Here is an 18,951-nt window from a genome sequence, read left to right as displayed (position 1 = left end):
TTTGTTTTTATTATTTACTTTAGCCAAAATTAAATTTCTAATTTTAAATGTTCCAAACGAGGCTTTGTCACTTGTACCTCAAAGCAACACTGTGCTACTGTATTTTAGGAGGAATACATTCACACTTACTACTATTGTACTGCATGTTAATGTTCATGATGGAGAGAAAAAGTCTGCCGCAGCACCCGTCAGACTCACAACGCGTCATGTAGCACAGCAGGGGTGCAAACACGTCTCGGAAATGGTCCGTTCTTGCGTGAAAGCGTCCAGTCATTGGGCGCTTGTTTACGTTAACGCTACAGGATTCGCCTATGAAAAGCCCGGCGCTCCAATTAGCGCTTGTATACTTTGTACAGCAGGAAAATGTCACGCGTCATGCGACACCATCGCAAACGCCGAACGGAGGGGAAATGAGCTGTTTTTGTTTCCACATCGGAACAATCAAACGCAAAGAGCGCGTATAGTGGAAAGCCTTCAAGGGTAAGCTGGCGCCCCCGCCGGACTCATAAATGCCTCATTTCACCAACAGGCCAACGACGGGGAAACTGCCGTTTGTTAAGAGTGCGACGTTGTGGAGCAAACGGTCGAGTAAAGTTTCATGGCAGGATGCACGGATGAGCTGCTGGTTCAGCAGACTGGCCAAAATACACATGCTAATAGTATGGACATTTAAAAACCTCCTGTGTTGCTCATCTTTCTGTTAAAAAAAATAATAAAATCTTATTTTTGGCTTTTTAATACTAAATTGACTAAAAATAAACCAAAATGGAAAAAACTTTACCCTTTAAGTCTGTTAGCTTAATGCTAACGTAATAGGAAATGCCATAGACAGGCTAGCAAATAGCATCAATGTATTGTGATGACATTCTTTCATTTAATATAACTGCAGCTTAAATCTCTTTAAAATAAAATATGTTCTATGCGGCCCCACTCGTCTAAACAAGTTATTCTGATGAATCGGGCAAATTCACATTTTAATTCATCTCACGAGGGCGGCCATTGTGTCACTCGCTGTGGACTGAAAACGACGCAACAACCAATCACGGCTCACCTGCTTTCTGGGTTTGGTCATGTGACATTCGCAAGCCAGTGTGATGCCATATTCAGTCGCTAAATTGACAAAATGGCCGCCCTTTAGACAGATCAAAAGGTGGATTTTCATATTTCACAAACAATCAGAATAACGTGTTTAGACGATTTTTTATTTTTTTAACTTGACATCCACTTTGATGATGTATAGCTAGACATTTAAATATGCTGCAATGGCGCCACCTTGTGGAAAAACTCATCATAACCATGTCCTATGTGGGGAGAATTGTTTTTGTTTGAACTTGACATCCACGAATGATGCACAGATATTTAGACATTTAACAATGCTGCAATGGCGCCACCTTGTGGCAAAAAATATAACAATCATGTCCTATGTGGGGAGAAAAGAATAGTCACTTATTAAACTGGTTTTATATCATGTTAAATAGTAAACATGAGTGTTATATAAATATATATACATCCATATGTATATATAGTGCATGAATCAAATTCAAGTCATGTTAAAATTGTTGATTTGCAAAGACGAGCGCGCTTTTGAATACATTTTCTCTTTGAAATCAGTCATAAATACATTTTAGGCATTTACAAAATCCACAGTTTCAATACTGACACCGGTAAAATTTTCCAGGCACACGCGTTTAACGATTGTCAGAGGTATTTCATTTGTAGATAAAAACAACCGCATGATTATGTGAAGTCACGGTAGAAAACAAAAAACAAAAAAACAAAAACAAAAATCTGAAAAAATAACGGCAATTGTATATATCGCGCTGTTGTGTAAACTGTTTTTTGTCAGTGTTGTGCTGCCCCGTTTAAAACTTTGCTTCCTGGATGACAGCGCGTGCGCTCCCACTCAGTCTGTCAGGTGGTCCCTGCAGATGGAAAAATACACACCTTCAGCAGCATGGCCACAATCAAATTAATGAAATTGGACATTTACTTTTAGGGATTAAATGACTATAGTAACTAATTAAAAGAATTATGAAAAGTTAGTTTTTTTTTCCAAATCACATTTTTAAATTATTTAAAAAAAAAAAACATTAAAAAGTAGTTTCTAAAAACGGCATACAAAAATTAAAGAAATTATAATTATATTTTAATAAAAAGTAAAATCAGCAAATAAAGATTAAGAATTTCCCTTCTGGGTTCTAAATGAGTAAAATCAATCAAATGTTTTATGTCCGTTTTTATATATAAAAGATATGTTAATGTAAAGAAATATCAAACTTAAAATAAATATACCAACGTTATTAAACAAAGAAATTATGTAATTCTTGCTTATAAAGCATTATTATTAATATTAATTTATGGCATGTTTAGGGATATAAATTAATTCAAAATTAGGAAGTCAACTTCAGTTTGAAACGTTCCAAAAATGATTAAAAATTATGTATATTTAATTATTTATTAAACCCCCCCTCACCCCAAAAAAGTAGATAATTGCTATTTTAATGTGATTTCTTTTCTTTTCTTTTCATGATTAAGGATGATTAAATAAAAAGCTTCCAAGCTGCAGTGCGTCACGTCTGAAACTATTTTGGTCATTTCTTTACTCATGTCATGTGACTTTTTTTTTTTTTTTTTAATTATAGGCTCAGTGTCCTCTGTCTCCGCCTTGTGGAGAAAAGAGGAGGTACAAAAACACTGTCTCCACTCCTCCTCGTGACTAGGTCACTTGTACATGTTTGAGTACGTGCGCACTGCAGCTGCCTTGCGTCGATTTGTATTGAAAGAGGGAAAAAAAAGCAGTAGCAGCAGTTGTGAAGCAGGTGATTATTACCTTAGTGCGTCTGTGGGTGGCGCTATGATTTGATGAGATTTTTTGTTTGTTTGGTTTTGTTTTGTTTATGGAACGCTTTATATCGAAGTTGGCGTCTGCGATGTGGAGATTAAGGCCGTGGCGCCGTATTCTCGTCCCGTCGTGGTGGCCTCCGCCTAAAAAAAAATCACAAGCGCCCGTCCGTCACTTGGCATTCCGTCCCGTCCGTCCGTCCGTCCGTCGCCACGGCAACTTTGTTCGACGGCTCACATTGTGACACCTTGTTAGAGGACACGCGCTCGTGCCGCGTTAAACGAAATTAGTGGGAGCGACAGAAAGAAGAGTCCAAGCGCACGGAATCAGATGTTCTTGATTTGATTCGAGAGAAAAACACGAATATTAAAATGACAAGACATTGAAGAAGGAGACTGCCAGGCAAAATGGCAAATTAGAAGTTTTCCTGGTACTGGCATTAGTACATGACGACCACTTTTAAAAAGCCGCTGATGTCCTTTTCAAAACTTTGTCGAAACCACGTACAGTATCTCTCATCAAAATTACTGTCTGTTCAATCAAAACCTTTTCAATACATGTACGACCGTACAATAAAAACTTTTTTTGGGGGGGGCGAAAACCATATATAGTGTATCTCCAGTCTTCCATTTTCTGAACCAATCAAAACCTTTTACAACTTGGATTTTCACAAATCAAAACAGTTTGGGGAAAGAAAAAAAAAGGCACGCATCGCCCATTTCAAAGTCATATTTTTCAAAGATGACACCAAAAAAAGGATTTCTAAACTATATCTTTTGAATCAAAAGTTTTTTTTTTTTTTTTTTCCTGTCATTCAGCTCAAAGTGACAGTCGATCAACTTTGCCAGTTACTAATGCAAGCAGTCAGCCATTAGTATTGGAAGTATTAGTAGTTAGTTGGGATGCAATGATAACGACAAACAATATTGTTGTCGTCATGTCATGATATTAAAAGCAGCATATCTGTTTAAAAAAAAAAAAGAAAGAAAAAAAGTCAGTCTGATTTCCATTAATGCACCCTCTGGTGGCTATTTTTTTTTTTTTTTTAAGTGCAGTATAATTTTCATAAGGTATGTTTTGGCCCTTATATGTTGAAAATCCAAGCTCTTTTTTTTTGTATGAGCTCAACTTTTGTTTTTGTTTTTTTTACAATATTGCAACCTTTTTCCAACATCACCAACCGCCCCACAATATCGTGATAATTATGGTATGGTGAGCTTCATAACGTGGTGATAATATCATACCGTAATGTTTGGATAGTGTTACATCCCTAGTAGTTAGTTAATTACTTGTACTCATGCCCAAAATGATTATTTGAACGATTTAAGATGATTTAGAATTTTCTATTTTTCAACCCAAAGCTCAAAGTTCATAAAAACAACTTGGATGCGTTTTGATGAACTTTTTTCGAAGCATGCAAGCGGACGAAGACGACATGCAGGAGGGAACACGGACAAATGCGGCGGACTAGTGACCAAGAATAAACTGGGTTTATTTTTGGAGAAGCGCACGCACACACAAGCACGAGACCTCAACAGGAAGACAACTCGTGCGGCGCTTCCGCCCCCCTTTTTGGTTTGCCGTTTCACACTTACTTCTGCTTTGGCCAGCACGTTGGCTTTCTGCCGCCGCAGATCCGACTTGATGAAGCCTGCCGGTCAGTCAAACATGACACAAACGCATACAAAAAGGTTCAGTTTAGTAAATATTATGTTATGTTGGGATAGTGAGACAGAGGAGTCCATCAACCCTGATGATTGAATAAATCGAAAATTTGAGACACCGCAAAGAAGAGTTTTGTAAATCATCCTGGCACATTTGGGGGAAAAATAGAATAATAATAAAAAAAAGGCAAGTATATCAAATGAGGCTCACAAAATAGTGAAAAATCAAGATGTCAACATGACTCTCAAACAGTCTGAAAGCCAAGAAAAATTGATGCTACTCCATCTACTTCGCAACAACGAGGCGCTCTAAAGCAAACACGACATCCCGAAGCCCCTTCACGTGCACGCACAGCTGACAACGAGGCGCTCTGGCAAGTCAGACTTTCGGTTTTGTGTTTCCGTCTTTCTCGGCGTGATGTGCGCGCGCATTCGCGGCCAACAACGAGGCACTCTAGCTAGCGACAATCTTCAAATGCATACGTACAATTTATTCAGAAACCGATCGATCTCTGAATACACTTTTTAAATTAATTGATTGAAAATGGTAAAAAGGTGCAAGCCAATACTGTGAAATATGTCAAACACAATATCAAGAAAATACTTAAGGGGGGAAAAACAAAACAAAACAAAACATTGCGCAACTGCAAGGCAAATTATTAACCCAAATTTGCACTGAAGGTCTTACAGCAAATGGCAACCTTTGTAACTAAACAGCTCACGATCCATTTAGGGGGAAAAAACAAAAACAAAAACAAAACTGTTTGCGGCTATTTGGTTGCAAAACCCGCTTAAAGTCTTCCTGCTTCAGTAGCAGACTTTTCAAAATGTTCATGATTCGCTCAACCAACTGTGCAAGAACAAACGTCAGACTTCATGGCTCATTTGCCCGACGGTCTTGAGCATCGCTGCAAAATGTATTCAAATCATTAATGTATATAATAAGATAATCAAGTGAACATTTTTAAAAACTAGCAAATATAAAAGTAGTTATAGTTCTTGAGATAAAATTATAGCAAGAGTAATAATAATAGTAATAGTAGTAATAATCCCAAAGTAATTGTAAAAAATAATGAATAAAAATAGTTTAAAAAAAGAAAAAGTCGTTAAAATGTAGCACAGTAAAAAAAAAAAAAAAAGAATAAATACCAAATATATTTCTGATAGTTATTGCGATAAATCTATAGAGAGCTAGTAAAAATCCCAAAGTAATTGCAAAAAATGAATAAAAAGTGTAAAAAACAAAAAAGTAATTAAAATGTAGCACAGCAAAAAAAACAATCAATGAATAAATAAATTGATTTGAGTAAAAAAAAATTCCTTCACTTTTGTTCAATGTTTAAAAAAAAATTGAAGCAGTTTTCCACTCTTTAAGATAGTTACTACAAAACAGGCAAAAGTACATGTTAAAAAGTGATTTCATTTCATTTTCATAAAATTATCTCTCTTTAAAAACAAAGTAACAAAATACAATTAATTTGATCAAGTGACAAAAAAGTACCATTATTACCAATTGGGTAGATCAATTTTTTTTTTTTTTTTTTTTTTTTTTTTTTTTTTTTACATAAAAACAATAAATTCATTCTTCCTTCTCAGTGAGCAACACCGACACAAATGTATGATTGTTTGGCTTTGGAGGAGGTATAAAATAAGTGTCGTCTAAAATAAGTGAGCGGCTTTCTCATGACGGGAATAAACTAAAGATGCAATTTTTACAATGTCAAGCGAGCGTCTCAACATTCTTCTAGAAAAGAAGCTGAGCGCAAAAAAAATAAAAAATTCAAAAAAAAAAAAACACGCTTTCAAGCCTGCCGCTGGCAACCAATTTGATTTGCGTTTGGTCACCAAGTGACGACGGTCTCGTCGGCTCTCGCTTACCTGTCATGACGGTGCCCACCAGCAGGAAGACGCACAGGAAGATGTTGCCGGGCAGCGTGCCAAATTTGTCAATGATTTTGCCTTGGCAGATGGTGAAGATGATGCCAAACACCTGCACGGACACAGACGGGTAACGTGCGCAAAATGAAGGCCCAAACGCAATAACGCACATTTACGTTCACCAAAAAAAAAATAAAAAATTAAAAAACCTGTCGTAAAATGGTTGAAGAAACAAAAGACAAAATGGTACGAAAAACCATTATGGTTGTATCAAAATGTGGGGAAAAAAAAAGAAAAAAAAAAAGTCATTAGATTAAAGTTGTTAAAATATTGTCCGATCCAGTCTATCAGATCGGTGTAAATGAGAATAAAGTTCTGACATCGTGGGAATAAATACAATGAGACTAGAGTAGTAATATGAGGAAAAAAAAAACCCCAACTAATTTTATGGTACTAAAGTTGTAATTTTATGACAACAAATATGCAAATTTCTAAGAAAAAAAAGTTGTAACTTTATAAGAACAAATGTGCAAATTTCTAAGAATAAAATTCCAATTTTATGAGAACAAATCGCAAATTTCTAAGAAAAAAGTCATTTTATGAGTCAAAATGTTATTAATATGGACTTGTAACTGTACAAGAGAATAAGTTGTAATTTTACCAAGTTTTATACATATCACAAGAGGAAATATTTCATTTTGATCATTCCAACAAAAAGATCAAAATGACAATTGTGTAAAAATAGTCAAAACAAAAATCTGACGTTATGAAAAAAGTCAATTTTACATCAATGAAATGATGACAAAAAAAGTCATTAAAAAAGTTGGAATACTAAAATAAGGTCTTAATATTGCAAGAAGAATAAACAATGAGAATTTCAGAGGAAAATGAGACATTACGAAAAATAAGCCATTTTTACAAAAATAAAATCAAAACTGTCATTTTCAAAAATATATTCTTGCAATAATGCCTGAAAAAAATACTGCATTTATATGAGAAAAAAAAAAAAAAAGTTCAAATAGGATGAATAAAAACAATTTTTTTTTTTTTTTTTTTTTTTTTTTTTTTTTTTTTAATATAATTACCTGCGCCGAGCAGTTGAGGAGTCCGGACGACGTTCCCTCAGATTCCGGGTAGGTCAGCTCGACGGCGTACTCGAAGCCCAGCGGCAGGTAGCCTGTCATGAAGAACCTGAAAAAAAAAAAAAAAACGTTCACGCCATTAATAAAGTTGCACTTTTTTTTTTTCCAAGGATCGCAAGCATCGTTGAGAATAAAGTTGCATTTCTTCCAAGAATGCGAGTGAATTACGACTTGCGCTTAGATTTGTTTTATTGCTCGGTAAGTGGCTGGGAAACCCGATAAACGTTATCAGGGGGGGAATAGCACAAATTCCAGCTGGCAAATGTTCTCAATCTGGCTTCCACGTATCAAGGTGCACCTCTCACCTAGTTTGTCGATTTGGGAGTCACACACACACAAAAAAAAAAAAAAAAGAAAAAAAAAAAAAAAAAAAAAACAGCCTCACATGCTAAAAGTGCGACTCAGAGTTGATGAGAATGGAAAAAAAGAGAAAGTGTGACAAAGGCCAGCGTTGCACAGTGCAGTTGCACAATGTGAATGAATCACATCGTGACTCAAAAATATTTTTACAACCCTCTATTTTGAAATACAGCTGTGCCTTGAGATGCAACCCGCACTCTTAATATTGTACTTTGCAAAAACAGTCATAACAAAAGCATTTAACGGTTTAGCGCATCATGATTAATTTATTGCACCTCCTTCTGGTGCGCAGCACTTCATTCAGACAATTTTCACAGAGAATAAACACAAACGTACTGTTGCGTCGTCTGTCGACATGTGTTGCGCACCGCTGGTGTTCAAATACATTCGTCGCTGGGGCATTGTTTTTAACCGTTTGCATGAGTTACGGAGGACCAAAAATTGAAAAATAAATAAATCAAAGTGAAGACTTATCATACTTACACTTAGGTCTGCTGCAAGCGTTTTTATTAATTTTTTAATAATTATATTTATATATTTTGTATTGATTTCCACATTTATATTTATTTTTTGAATCTCATTGCTTATTTTTGTTTTTACTTTTATTTAGGAATTTGAGTAGATTTTTTTTCTGTTTTTATTTACTTTTATTTATTTATTTATTTATTTATTTTTAGCAGTTTTGGTCCTCCATACGAGTTGCTGATGCTAATTTGCATAGCTCATCTATGAGGTTCTGCATTACATGTTAGCATTCAGCTAGAAAAGTATTTGTACATACATTAAGTGTTTTAAGAATGTGTCGCCCCCCCCCATGTGGTCTGTTTATATGTTGGCTTTCCCACCCTCAAATAAACGCAATTTTGCCATCCAGTTGCAAATTCATCGCTTTTCCAACAATACCCGAGAACTCCAGCGGTGATGAAGACCACCCAAAGGTGGCCGAGGTTGAGTGTGGCGGCGTAGACGATCATCCCCACCAGAGACATGAAGTACACAGCCAGGGTGGTCTGCCTGGAAAGAGCACAAGACGGCGTCAAAAAAAAAAAAAAAAAAAAAAAAATGCAACCATTGATCCCACCCCAGGAAGTTAACATACAGACAAAGCACAATAAAAACTTTCAGGCTAAATTTGCATCAAGCAACAATGTTTGGACATTCCAGCAGTTGCAGGACAATAACGTGGGAAATAAATAACAACAGGGGTGCCGGTTAGGTCGACTCAAATCCAGCCGACGGGGCAGCAAAAAGGTCACACCGGGTCAACTTTAAAGCCACGCCTGGATAAACAGCGCAAGATTCCATATGTACAAACGTGAAAACAAACGAGAGGTACAAAAGAAATGTCAACAAACACGCGTTAGTGCAGCCAGGGGCTCACAGCTTGTGTGCTCTCCATTTTTGGACGCTCACTTGTAGGTTTTGGTGCGGTCCAGCCACAAACCGCAGATGAGGGAGCCCACCATGCCGGCGATGACGATGGTCAGGCCGATCCTGCCGGCGTTCACCTCCTCGCCCTGGAAGGGACGATTGATTGACACCTCAAACCCTTGCAAGAACGGTCAGATTATGAAGAAAAAAAAAAGAAGAAAAAAAAAAAAAAAAAGATGTATTGTATTTGTATGAATGCATTTGAGGATAATAAATTCAGCCACTGCACCCACACAAGCGAGTGCCGCCATGCATCTACTCGGGATTAGGCACTGATTATTGCACCGCTTTTAACATTATTCAACATTTTTAGCAAATTGCAGAATACCAAGCATCGATTAGGGGTAAGGCAAAAGCATTTATTTTTTTTACCTGCGTTAAATACAACAATCGTATTTGTATATTGATTTCGAAAAATAGATATTAATTTGAATAAAATATTAAATTAGGGCTGTGCAATTAATTGGAATTTAATTACAATTTAAATTATTACACTGACTCCAAAAAAAACTAAAAAATCAACATAATCGTAAAAATAAAAGATTATTCATACTAATTTTTGAGTTGTTTCAAATTATACATTTGTACCTTTTTTAAATAACCAATATTTTGTTTCATCCAAAAGGAACTTGCATAATTAGTGTTTCATAAAATGTTATTTGTCTTAATATTTTTTATTAGTTTTTTACGTTTAAACATTTTCTTGTTTTGTATTCAAAAAAAAAAAAAATCCTCCGACTGCATAGTGCACATCAACTTCAAGTTTTTGCCAACATAAATAAATAAATATATATTATTACAAATATATATTATTATAAATTCTGTTTGGTAAAAGGAACTTGCATAATTATAGTGGTAATATTTTTAAATGCTTAAACTTTCTTATTTTGTACCAAAAAATAATCATGATTTCAAATATTGCCAAAATAATTATGATCATTTTTTTCCCATAATCGAGCAGCCCTATATAAATAAAACAAACATTTTGCCTTCTTTATGCATTAATGTTTTTCACCATGTTTTTCCTGATTTAATCTATTTCAGCCATTTAATTGTAAAACCAATGTAGTACTGTATAATACATATTATTTTGTCTTATTTGAGGCAATAAAGTAATTTATCACTGCTCCTGATGGGCCATTTGTATGAAATGTTCTAGCATAGTCATATCAATATTGAAATGCAAAATTGGCATATCCTCTTCCCTGTACATGTCATTCAATTACTGGATTTTATTGTTTGTATACAAAACTTTTAGACCGTTTGATTTTTTCATGAAGTCTAATGTTGTGTAAACGCTCTTATATTGACCGTCTTCACAGACTGAGCTTCTGCTTCCGTCATTTAATGTACATAACAGACGGCGATAAAAACTAAATGAAGGCCGCTGCCGAGTGTTTGCTCTTTTGTCCGTGAGCAGGAAATGAGGAAGTGAATGACGGTCACCTCACAAAAACGAGCGATTAAGAAAGGTTGGGTGAGTTTTGCAGTTACTTTTGACAAAAAAAAAAATCAGCTTACCGGTACTTTCATGCCTTACCGGGTAGTGTTCGATGATCATGCGGTTCAGCAAGGTGCCAACAGCGTAGAAACAGCCCACGTTCAAGCCTGGAAGAGAAGAAGCAGACAATTTAAAGGAGGAAAAAGTCCGACACGTTAAAAAGATCCTCAAGGTTTTATATAGGTTATGTATTTTTTCAAACAAACAGGAACGAAAGCATAACCTCTTGGGTGGTGTCGACAATGCATCAGTGTGAACACCTTGCAGAGGCAGCTGTAACTGTCGAAGCCTTTGAGGGTTCCATGCGGATGCATTTCAGGCCAAATTAAAAAAAAATAATAAAAAAAAAAAACCCACTGCTGTTCTGTTCCAAGGAATTTAACAATGGCTGGCATTGATCTGTTTTGCTTGCGTTCCAGCACAAACAAACGGAGGCTTATCGAAAGGCGTCGAGGAATCAGGGTGGAAAAGACCTCAAAGCAGAGACGCCGTTTGATGAATAGAATTTTTTACTAACTCCCAATTCAACAGAAAACAAAGAGAATTGCACCTTGCGTATTTAAAACAAACATTTTTTTTTTTTTTTTTTTAGCTTTGGAAAGTCAGCTTAGCTTAACGCTAGCAAACGATGCAAAACGTCATTGACATGCTAATAACGGCTAGCACGCAGTCACGGTTTAAGAAGCAACAAACACTCTCCACATGTAGCTGAATTAACATTAGCATTAGCGGTCATGAAATGTAGGTTACGTTAAATCAGATGAACTTTAACAGATTAAAATGAATAACATTAAATCATTCGCTCCCAAAAATGTATCAATGTATTAAGAGTCCCAAAGACGTATTTTTACGTTTTTTTAATTTTATTTTTTTTGTGCTAGAGCATACAGAAGGCGTTGATACAACCCCTCAACTGCAGAGAATGGGTGTAAAAAAATAAATAAAAATAGTAGTAATTACAAAACGGCCAGCAGGTGGCAGCAGAGTATAAGAGATCAACCAGGGCCATGAAGAAAACAAGCTCTTTCCCCACAATTCTAAGCAGATTTGTGAATAATGATGAAACTTATATAGCTATATTCTACCCAACGATACCCAACGAGACGACAGCTCCAGTCGACCTCGCTCGTCGGTGTGGAAACCGGACGGCTAATAATAGTCACGGGAACTGAAGTGCGTCAAATGCAAGGTGACACGGGTTCAAGTTCAAGCAAAGTGAAAGGTTGTGCGGACACGGGACGAGCGCACCCGGGAAGCCGCTCGTAAAAGATTTGCGAAAAGCTTTTGGTTAATCATTGGCAGACTGTAAACAAACTTTGGACCCCTCCAATGGCAACAATGCTGCCATCCTCTTAAGACAACTAATAACCCGTTGTGGATCTTTATGAGATTGGTAGATAAGATAAAACATTTGGGAGTGTGCGAAGGATGCTGTGACTAAAGCTTTGTAAATCACTTTGTCATTGTCACTTGTCAAGTTATGCCATTGGGCATCCATTGATTGTGTGGACTTAAGAATCTTATGGTAGCAGTGAACTCAACTCAGCCATGGGCATTAACAGTTGCATAAATGTTTCTCATAAAGATAATATAGTCTTATATTAGATATTGATTACTGTCAAGGTTACCTGTGACATCTATTAAACATGACACAAAAAAGGAAAAAAAGACATTCAGTTCAGGGCTCGCGAGGAGAGAGGAGAGGAACTGCCTGATACTATTCACTCCTGCACTCTCTGAAGATTCCTCTCCTCACCCTCTCTATTATCCAAAAATGCAAGTTACACAACGTCAAATGTCCAAAATTTGCATGAGAAAGACCAAAAAAAAAAACACAAGGATGTTATTGTAATGTGGTTATTAATTAATGTGTAAGTGTTATTAAAATCGCAGTATAGCGAATAGCAAATAATAATATAATACTCGAATAGCTACGTTGACACGGTACCGTAAGTGATGATGAGGAGGATGAAGGGTCTGTTGCGAAGAAGCCGCAGAATGGAGGCGGTGTAGGAATACTGCTCGGGCGGGATACTTCGAGCCGTGGCCTGAGCTTGAGTCGGGGGAACCTTGGGACGCTCCTGGAAGACTTCGGAGAAAGAACGACAAGACAACATATACATTAGAAAGGTCATCATGGCGAAGAAAACAATATAATAGAGAACTGTGTATGATTATTTCATACAAATACAAAGAAAAAAAGCCTAAAAACAACTTAATTATGACCAAAACATTAACCAGAATTCATGTTTTAGGCCTTTTGGTGTTTAAAAGTTGGAAAATAAAAACAAGCTGTTTTCTCTCAGCTTAATGACTTCCATACAAGCAATTATCCAAAAATCCCGACATGAGAAACACAAAGCAACATCTGAGGGGAAAACTTTGAGCTTTCATTTCTTAAATGCAAGAACGCGTTCAACACAAAAAACTGTTGGCCTTGCTCTCGTCCCTGACCCTCAGTACGATACCATCACGTGACCACCGATTCCTTTGCCTCAAGGCCTCGTATTTGCAGGCAGGAAAGTTTAGTAAACACTCAAACCAAAGATACAAGAAGAATTTAAAATACAGAGACAAAGTATTTGATCAACAAACTTACTGTTAACGTTTGTGTGGCCAATCTGCGATTTTATGCCCACACGACCAAAACAAAGCTCGCATTCACGCAACAGCGCTGGCGGCAGCTGTCGTTTTAAGTCAATCACGCTGGTTCAAAAATGGCTAGCATCCGCCGTTAGCATCCGCTCAACCTTACAGATGGCCCGGCCAGCAGGACCAGCCTGACTCCAAAATGCTTCTCACAACATGCGGGCTTGTTGTGTGATAACGGCGCACGCACCGTTTGACCTTGCTCTGCCGATTTAAGGCGAGCCGGCACAAGAAAGATGTCCTGATGGAAGATAGCTCGTCTGCGGGGGAGATCGCTGCACGTTTTCACAACAAACTCAAATCTTAACTGCAGAACCTGCCTGACAATTTGAGCCTCTTCGAAATATTCACCGAATCCCCAAAAAACTTCGCTAATAAACTAGCTAGCCTCGTTTTTGTAGCTTATTTGAATATATTTGAAGCGATAATTTCATGATACATTAGCCAACTTAACTTTACTTTCTCAAGTTACAGTCGATTTGTGATCAACGTTTACAAAAACGCTAGCTCGCTCATTGTTAGCTTAGCCCGAGGGCCACCTGTGCCCCAACTAGGAAGTATGGCGGCCTTAAGAGACAAAAGTTATGTTAGATATTATTTAACAGATGTACCATGTGATATACGAGACTTAAATTATATGAAAAACGCATGCCAGTTAGGCCTACTTGTGATTTGTTCGCTTAGCATCGCATTTCGTCGCAACCAGGAAGTAAGGCGGACTTTTAACGGAATGAATGAAGTTGTCAAAAATGCTAGCTGGCTTGCTAATTAGTTTAGCCCCTGAGGGCCATGTGTGCCCTCACTAAAGACATATGGCGGCCTTGTGTGACCTAAATATTTAAACAATTCCCCACGTGACATCTGTGACCTAAATTACACGAACAACGCAAGCTAGCTACTTGCGGTTGGTTAGCATATTCCTTTAGCATGCGAGCGGCAAAGCGCTCCATTGTAACACTCAAACTTGTCACGGGTGAAAGAACGATTTGAGGCCATATTTATGCGAAATCTATAGCTAGCACACGTCCACTTTAGCCTAGCACAAATTGAGAACCACAACTGAAGTAAAGGGAAGTTGAGGAAATCAAAACTGAGCGGACAACTTAGTGACTAGCATTCATCTTAGCGTTCTTCTTTCGATATAAAATGCGACAAATGTAAAACAAAATGAAAATTTTATGACCTTGCAGGTTTTACTATGCGGCAATGAAACCCCGTTACAAGGAATGAGAGTTTAATCAGTGAGAACATGGAAAGAATGGTGCCACTATGGAATTCCTTCACAAGTCTCCTTTTGTGCTGCTGAATGCTAACAAGCATCCCCCCCCCCCCCCCCCACTTACAGTATGCGTTCGCAACCGCAACGCTCCCATGTGACAAGTCGACACACAAGTGTAATTCTTTCAATACAACGCCACTTCACTTCTCATTTCTGTCCAAATCGCACAAAATAAATCCTCAGCAGCGTATTTCATGATGCTAATTTCTTTCTTGTAAAGTGTTCCCACACCTCCGGCCGCACTTATCAGACAAAGTTTTGTCTTTACAGGAACATGAGTCAGCACTAGGGATAGACCGATTATCGGCCGGGCCGATTATCGGTGCCGATATTTGGCAGTTTGACAAATATCGGTATCGGCCTTTTGACCAATCTGAAAGCCAATAAAGCGGGTATTTTGAACACATTCTGACAATTTGTTCACCTTCTGCAAAAATCTTTTTAAACTTTTTATGAATCCTGATGAAAACCCCAAATTTGCTACGTTTGCGTTCATTTTTTTGCACAGTGAAATACAGGAACTTTTCATTTATGGATCTATTTCAATTTCCACTTTATAAATAAGGATGCTGACACTGGGAATTCCCTACATGTTTTATTTTTAAGAATTAAAAAAAAAAGTAAAAAAAATAAAAAAAAAAAAAAAAAAAGAAATGTTGAAACTCCCTGCAATTTTTTTTAAATATAATTTTTAAACAAAGCTGCCAATATCGTTTAAAATTGAAAAGAAAAAGTACTTTTTAATTTTTACACTAATATTTTCTCTTCTACAGCAAATAAATATCGGCTTGAAATATCGGTTATCGTTCTCCTTGACTACTAATAATCGGTATCAGTATCGGCCTTGAAAAAGCCATATCGGTCTATCACTAGTCAGCACTTTCATTTCAATGACGAGTGTACGGAAAAGCAAACTTTGACACAAGATGAATACGTGTTTTTTTTTTTTTTAAACAACAACTCCAAATTGTTTTTATCTGCTCACCCGGTGTTATCTAATCGCTCTCTTACCGATGATGACGAGGATGAAGAGGAAGGTGGCCACGCCGGCGGTGATGTAGAACATGATGCTGATGTGGCGGGCCAGCATGTCCGTGTCGTCCACGTTGGGCACCAGGATGGGCGGCACCAGGAAGCCGATGGCGATGCCGAGCTGCGTGCGGCATCTTGTTAACACGCTTGAAAGTTTGCACCGGAATCAAACGGAAAGCAAGGATCAAAACGCCGCTACGTTTATTAAAAATTTGGCCTCCACTCATATTGAAGTTGAAGCCTTGCCTCAATTATGACGCACCTGCCAGCGTCAGCCACTTGAAAAAATGAAATGTCACACCTAACAAATAGGCGTGTCCTTCGACGTTTCACACTGCCAGTAAAAAAAGTGCTTACACATTATTATATAGATGTTTATTGAAAAAATAAAAACCTTACCCCTAATGGATGCCTTCTCACTGGGTAAATAAATGCTTTATCTATAGATAGAGAGGGAAAAAAAAAAAAAGCGTAAATCGCACCCCTAGTAGAATTAGAATCTTTGTGGAAACATATTTCCTCTATTACAAATAAAAAAATACTCTTAAGATGCTGGGCTTGCATTGGACAAACGAAGACCTTCTTTAATATATTAAAAAAAATAAAAAAATAAAATAAAAAAATTAAAAAAAAAAGCTGTACCCTAAACGACAACTAGACTTCATTGTTCAAATAAACCATTTCACAAAAAAAAAAAAAGAAAAAAAAAAAAATTTGAACACCTTACCCCTAATTGATGTCTGGACCTCAATAAAATTTCCTTAATCATAGACAGACAGATAAGCAATCAGCACACATTAAAAAATAAAAATAACTAAAAATAAAACAGACATTGAAGAAATAAACATCCAATATATATTATAAAAATAAAAGATAAAAAAAAAGTGAACACAAGCGGGACTCGAGTCGACGGCGGTGAAGCGAGGGCCGGCGAGAGGGTCTTCTTGGCAGCCATTTTTGGCCTTTCATCGCCCCTCAAAGCCGAATTTGCACGCTTTGGTTTTGAAAGTGCCGTTCCCAGGCATGACGGATGCGCTGTCCCGACTTGTCCCCGGACGGTGAGGCTTCTTCCAGACTGCTCAGCGTGCAGCCGGCAGTGTGTGAAATGCTTGCCTTGGACTTGTCATAATGATGAGGACGCCTTCACGGACGTATAAATATGTCTTTGGGACACTTAAAACATTGGGAGCAAATAAGTTAAATTGCTAGTTTTGTCTCATGAAGTGACAGTTAAAATTTAACACAAGGCAAAATTGTTCTTTCCAATATGTTCCATGAGTCTCCCACTAGTCTAAAAAGTATTCTGATTAATATTGCATTTTGTTGAATAAGGTTTAGACAGACCAAGACATCCATTTCCGTCCATCTCAGGGGACGGCCATTTTGTGTATCGCCCACTAATGTCGACTGAAATTGACATTAAAGTGCCCATTGTGAATGTCTCGAAACTTTCGCCTTTAGTTCCTTTAACACTGCACCAGGGCTGGCTAACAAAATGTCATTTTCTTTTCTTCTTTTTTTTCGCAGAAAAATGTACAATTTTAGTTGAAGAAGCAAGTTTCATCATTCAAAAAAAAGTTTTGCTTTTGTTTTCCCTTCACAGATTTATTTCATTTTTTTTTCTAATAGTAAACCAGATGTCCAGAAATGTTTTACAATTACCACAAAACTGTAATGAAACACTACTTTTGTCGAAATAATAGGGATAGACCGATTATCGGTAACTATTCCAATTTCCAGTGAGCTTTTTTTTAAGTTTCTGCTGAGCCTGGGAACTCTCCGCACCGTCTGTTTGTTTTAAATCAAATAAAAATCACATTTTAGACCTTTAGTAAAACATGGCGGTTAATTACTTGTTTTCATGTAACTTTTTAAGACGTGCTGATGACCCTGAGAGTTCAATTGACTTTTTAAAAGATAATTTTAAACACAAACCAACAACAACAACAACAACAAACGCCTTCAGGTCCTCTCACCTGGTTCCCGAAGACGCCGATGGAGCAGGCGGTGGACACCTCGTTGGAGCCGAACCAGACGGACGCGATCCTGGACGGCATGCCCAGGATGAAGACCTGCGCCAGGGAGCAGCAGAACTGGCCCGCGAAGGTGACGGCGAACAGGTGCCGCTGGACGCTGCCCACCTTGAACCACGTGCCGGCGCAGTTGAGCGCCGTGGCGGCCAGGGCGACCACCCGCAGACCCTTCTTGTCCAGCAGCCACGTCACCGGGAAGATGAAGGGGATGTAGGTCAGCATGTAGATCATGGACATCCAGTCGATGGTGAAGGCGTCCACTTGGTAGAACTTGACGAAGATGTTGCTGATGATGCCGTACTGGATCCACTGGTACGAGTTGCACAGCGAGTACGAGCTGAACAGGAGCACCATGAGCCAGCGGCGCTTGTACAAGCGCGTCGGCCGAACTTTGTCCGCCGAGGCGGGCTCGCTCGGACCGGAGAGCCGCTGGAGACTCTCCGGTTGTTCCTCGCCCGACTCCAGCTTGACATGCTTGTCCGGGTCAAGCGGCTCCTCGCCGGGCTTCTTCTCCTCCGAATCCCCGCTCATGGCGAGCTCGTCGGTCCGCGTGGGAGTCGCGCAAAACGGCACATAGGATGTTTGAATGGGGGAAAAAAAAAAGGAAAAGTGGTGGAATAGTTTAGAAGAAGCAACTTTTAAGGGTAAAGTCGTCTCGAGCCTCGCGCACGTTGAATGGAGGTCGTCGTCTTTGGTTTCAAAGTTAACGAGTCCGAGCCGTAAAAAATGGCGTCAATTTCGATACGGCAGTTAGTCAAATGATTCAGATAAAGTCGCTCTCTGTATTCAATATGAACCCCCACCCGCCCCCAACGCCTCCTTTTCTTTTGGCTCTTCCTTCCCCACCAGTAGCGACAACACGTGGAAACAGCCTGACACCGTCCAAGCACCAACCCGGACCGAAAAGCAACTTTTTGCGGGGTTGTGTTGCTCAAACCGGCCCAAGCCGTGTCACGAGTTGGTCCTCGTAATGAGAAACACGTGCGACATTTTACAACTTGGGACTGTCAACCCATTTTGGTTTGACCGCAAGTTTAAAGACATCCGGGTCATTTGTGTTGGCGTGTGCTGACCGGAAGTAAGTAGTTAAGGATTACTACTTAAAAAAATAAAATACAAAATAAAAATAAGGTGCTGGAT

The 18,951-nt window shown here is 38.2% G+C and overlaps 2 protein-coding genes across 3 annotated transcripts in view; both read right to left on the bottom strand.

The window, feature by feature from the left end:
- LOC144010354 (steroid hormone receptor ERR2-like) overlaps positions 1-6,471 on the bottom strand; it is a 91,805-nt gene extending 85,334 nt beyond the window's left edge. Inside the window, exon 1 of the mRNA XM_077510654.1 lies at positions 6,385-6,471. The gene's annotated coding sequence lies outside the window, so the exon portion shown is untranslated. The remainder of the gene's footprint in view (positions 1-6,384) is intronic.
- flvcr2b (FLVCR choline and putative heme transporter 2b) lies at positions 1,226-18,878 on the bottom strand. 2 transcript variants are annotated; one of them, XM_077510652.1, is made up of 10 exons: positions 17,755-18,878; positions 15,758-15,899; positions 12,767-12,907; positions 10,858-10,925; positions 9,300-9,403; positions 8,790-8,900; positions 7,470-7,575; positions 6,385-6,496; positions 4,438-4,493; positions 1,226-1,922 (listed from the first exon to the last, which is right to left on the bottom strand). In XM_077510652.1, the coding sequence occupies exons 1-10, from the start codon at positions 18,340-18,342 to the stop codon at positions 1,863-1,865; spliced, it is 1,488 nt and encodes a 495-aa protein (XP_077366778.1). In that variant the 5' UTR covers positions 18,343-18,878; the 3' UTR covers positions 1,226-1,862. The 2 variants fall into 2 exon arrangements, with proteins under 2 accessions (XP_077366778.1, XP_077366777.1); XM_077510651.1 differs by lacking the exon at positions 1,226-1,922 and adding an exon at positions 2,885-2,985 and having other exon boundaries at positions 17,755-18,876.
- Positions 18,879-18,951: the final 73 nt, after the last annotated feature.

The sequence above is a fragment of the Festucalex cinctus genome, chromosome 21 (genome assembly GCF_051991245.1).
Source record: "Festucalex cinctus isolate MCC-2025b chromosome 21, RoL_Fcin_1.0, whole genome shotgun sequence".
NCBI lineage: Eukaryota > Metazoa > Chordata > Actinopteri > Syngnathiformes > Syngnathidae > Festucalex > Festucalex cinctus.
This window is presented reverse-complemented; position numbering and strand designations above follow the sequence as displayed.

Bases quoted from the DNA above. Each gene is read 5' to 3' on its own strand.
- flvcr2b (XM_077510651.1), bottom strand. From the start codon at position 18,342: ATGAGCGGGGATTCGGAGGAGAAGAAGCCCGGCGAGGAGCCGCTTGAC. The intron at 7,576-8,789 runs GTATTGTTGGAA...TTTTTTTTTCAG, and splicing joins ATCACCGCTGGAGTTCTCGG to GTTCTTCATGACAGGCTACC. The intron at 4,494-6,384 runs GTAAGCGAGAGC...ACTGACCGGCAG, and splicing joins GGTGGGCACCGTCATGACAG to GCTTCATCAAGTCGGATCTG.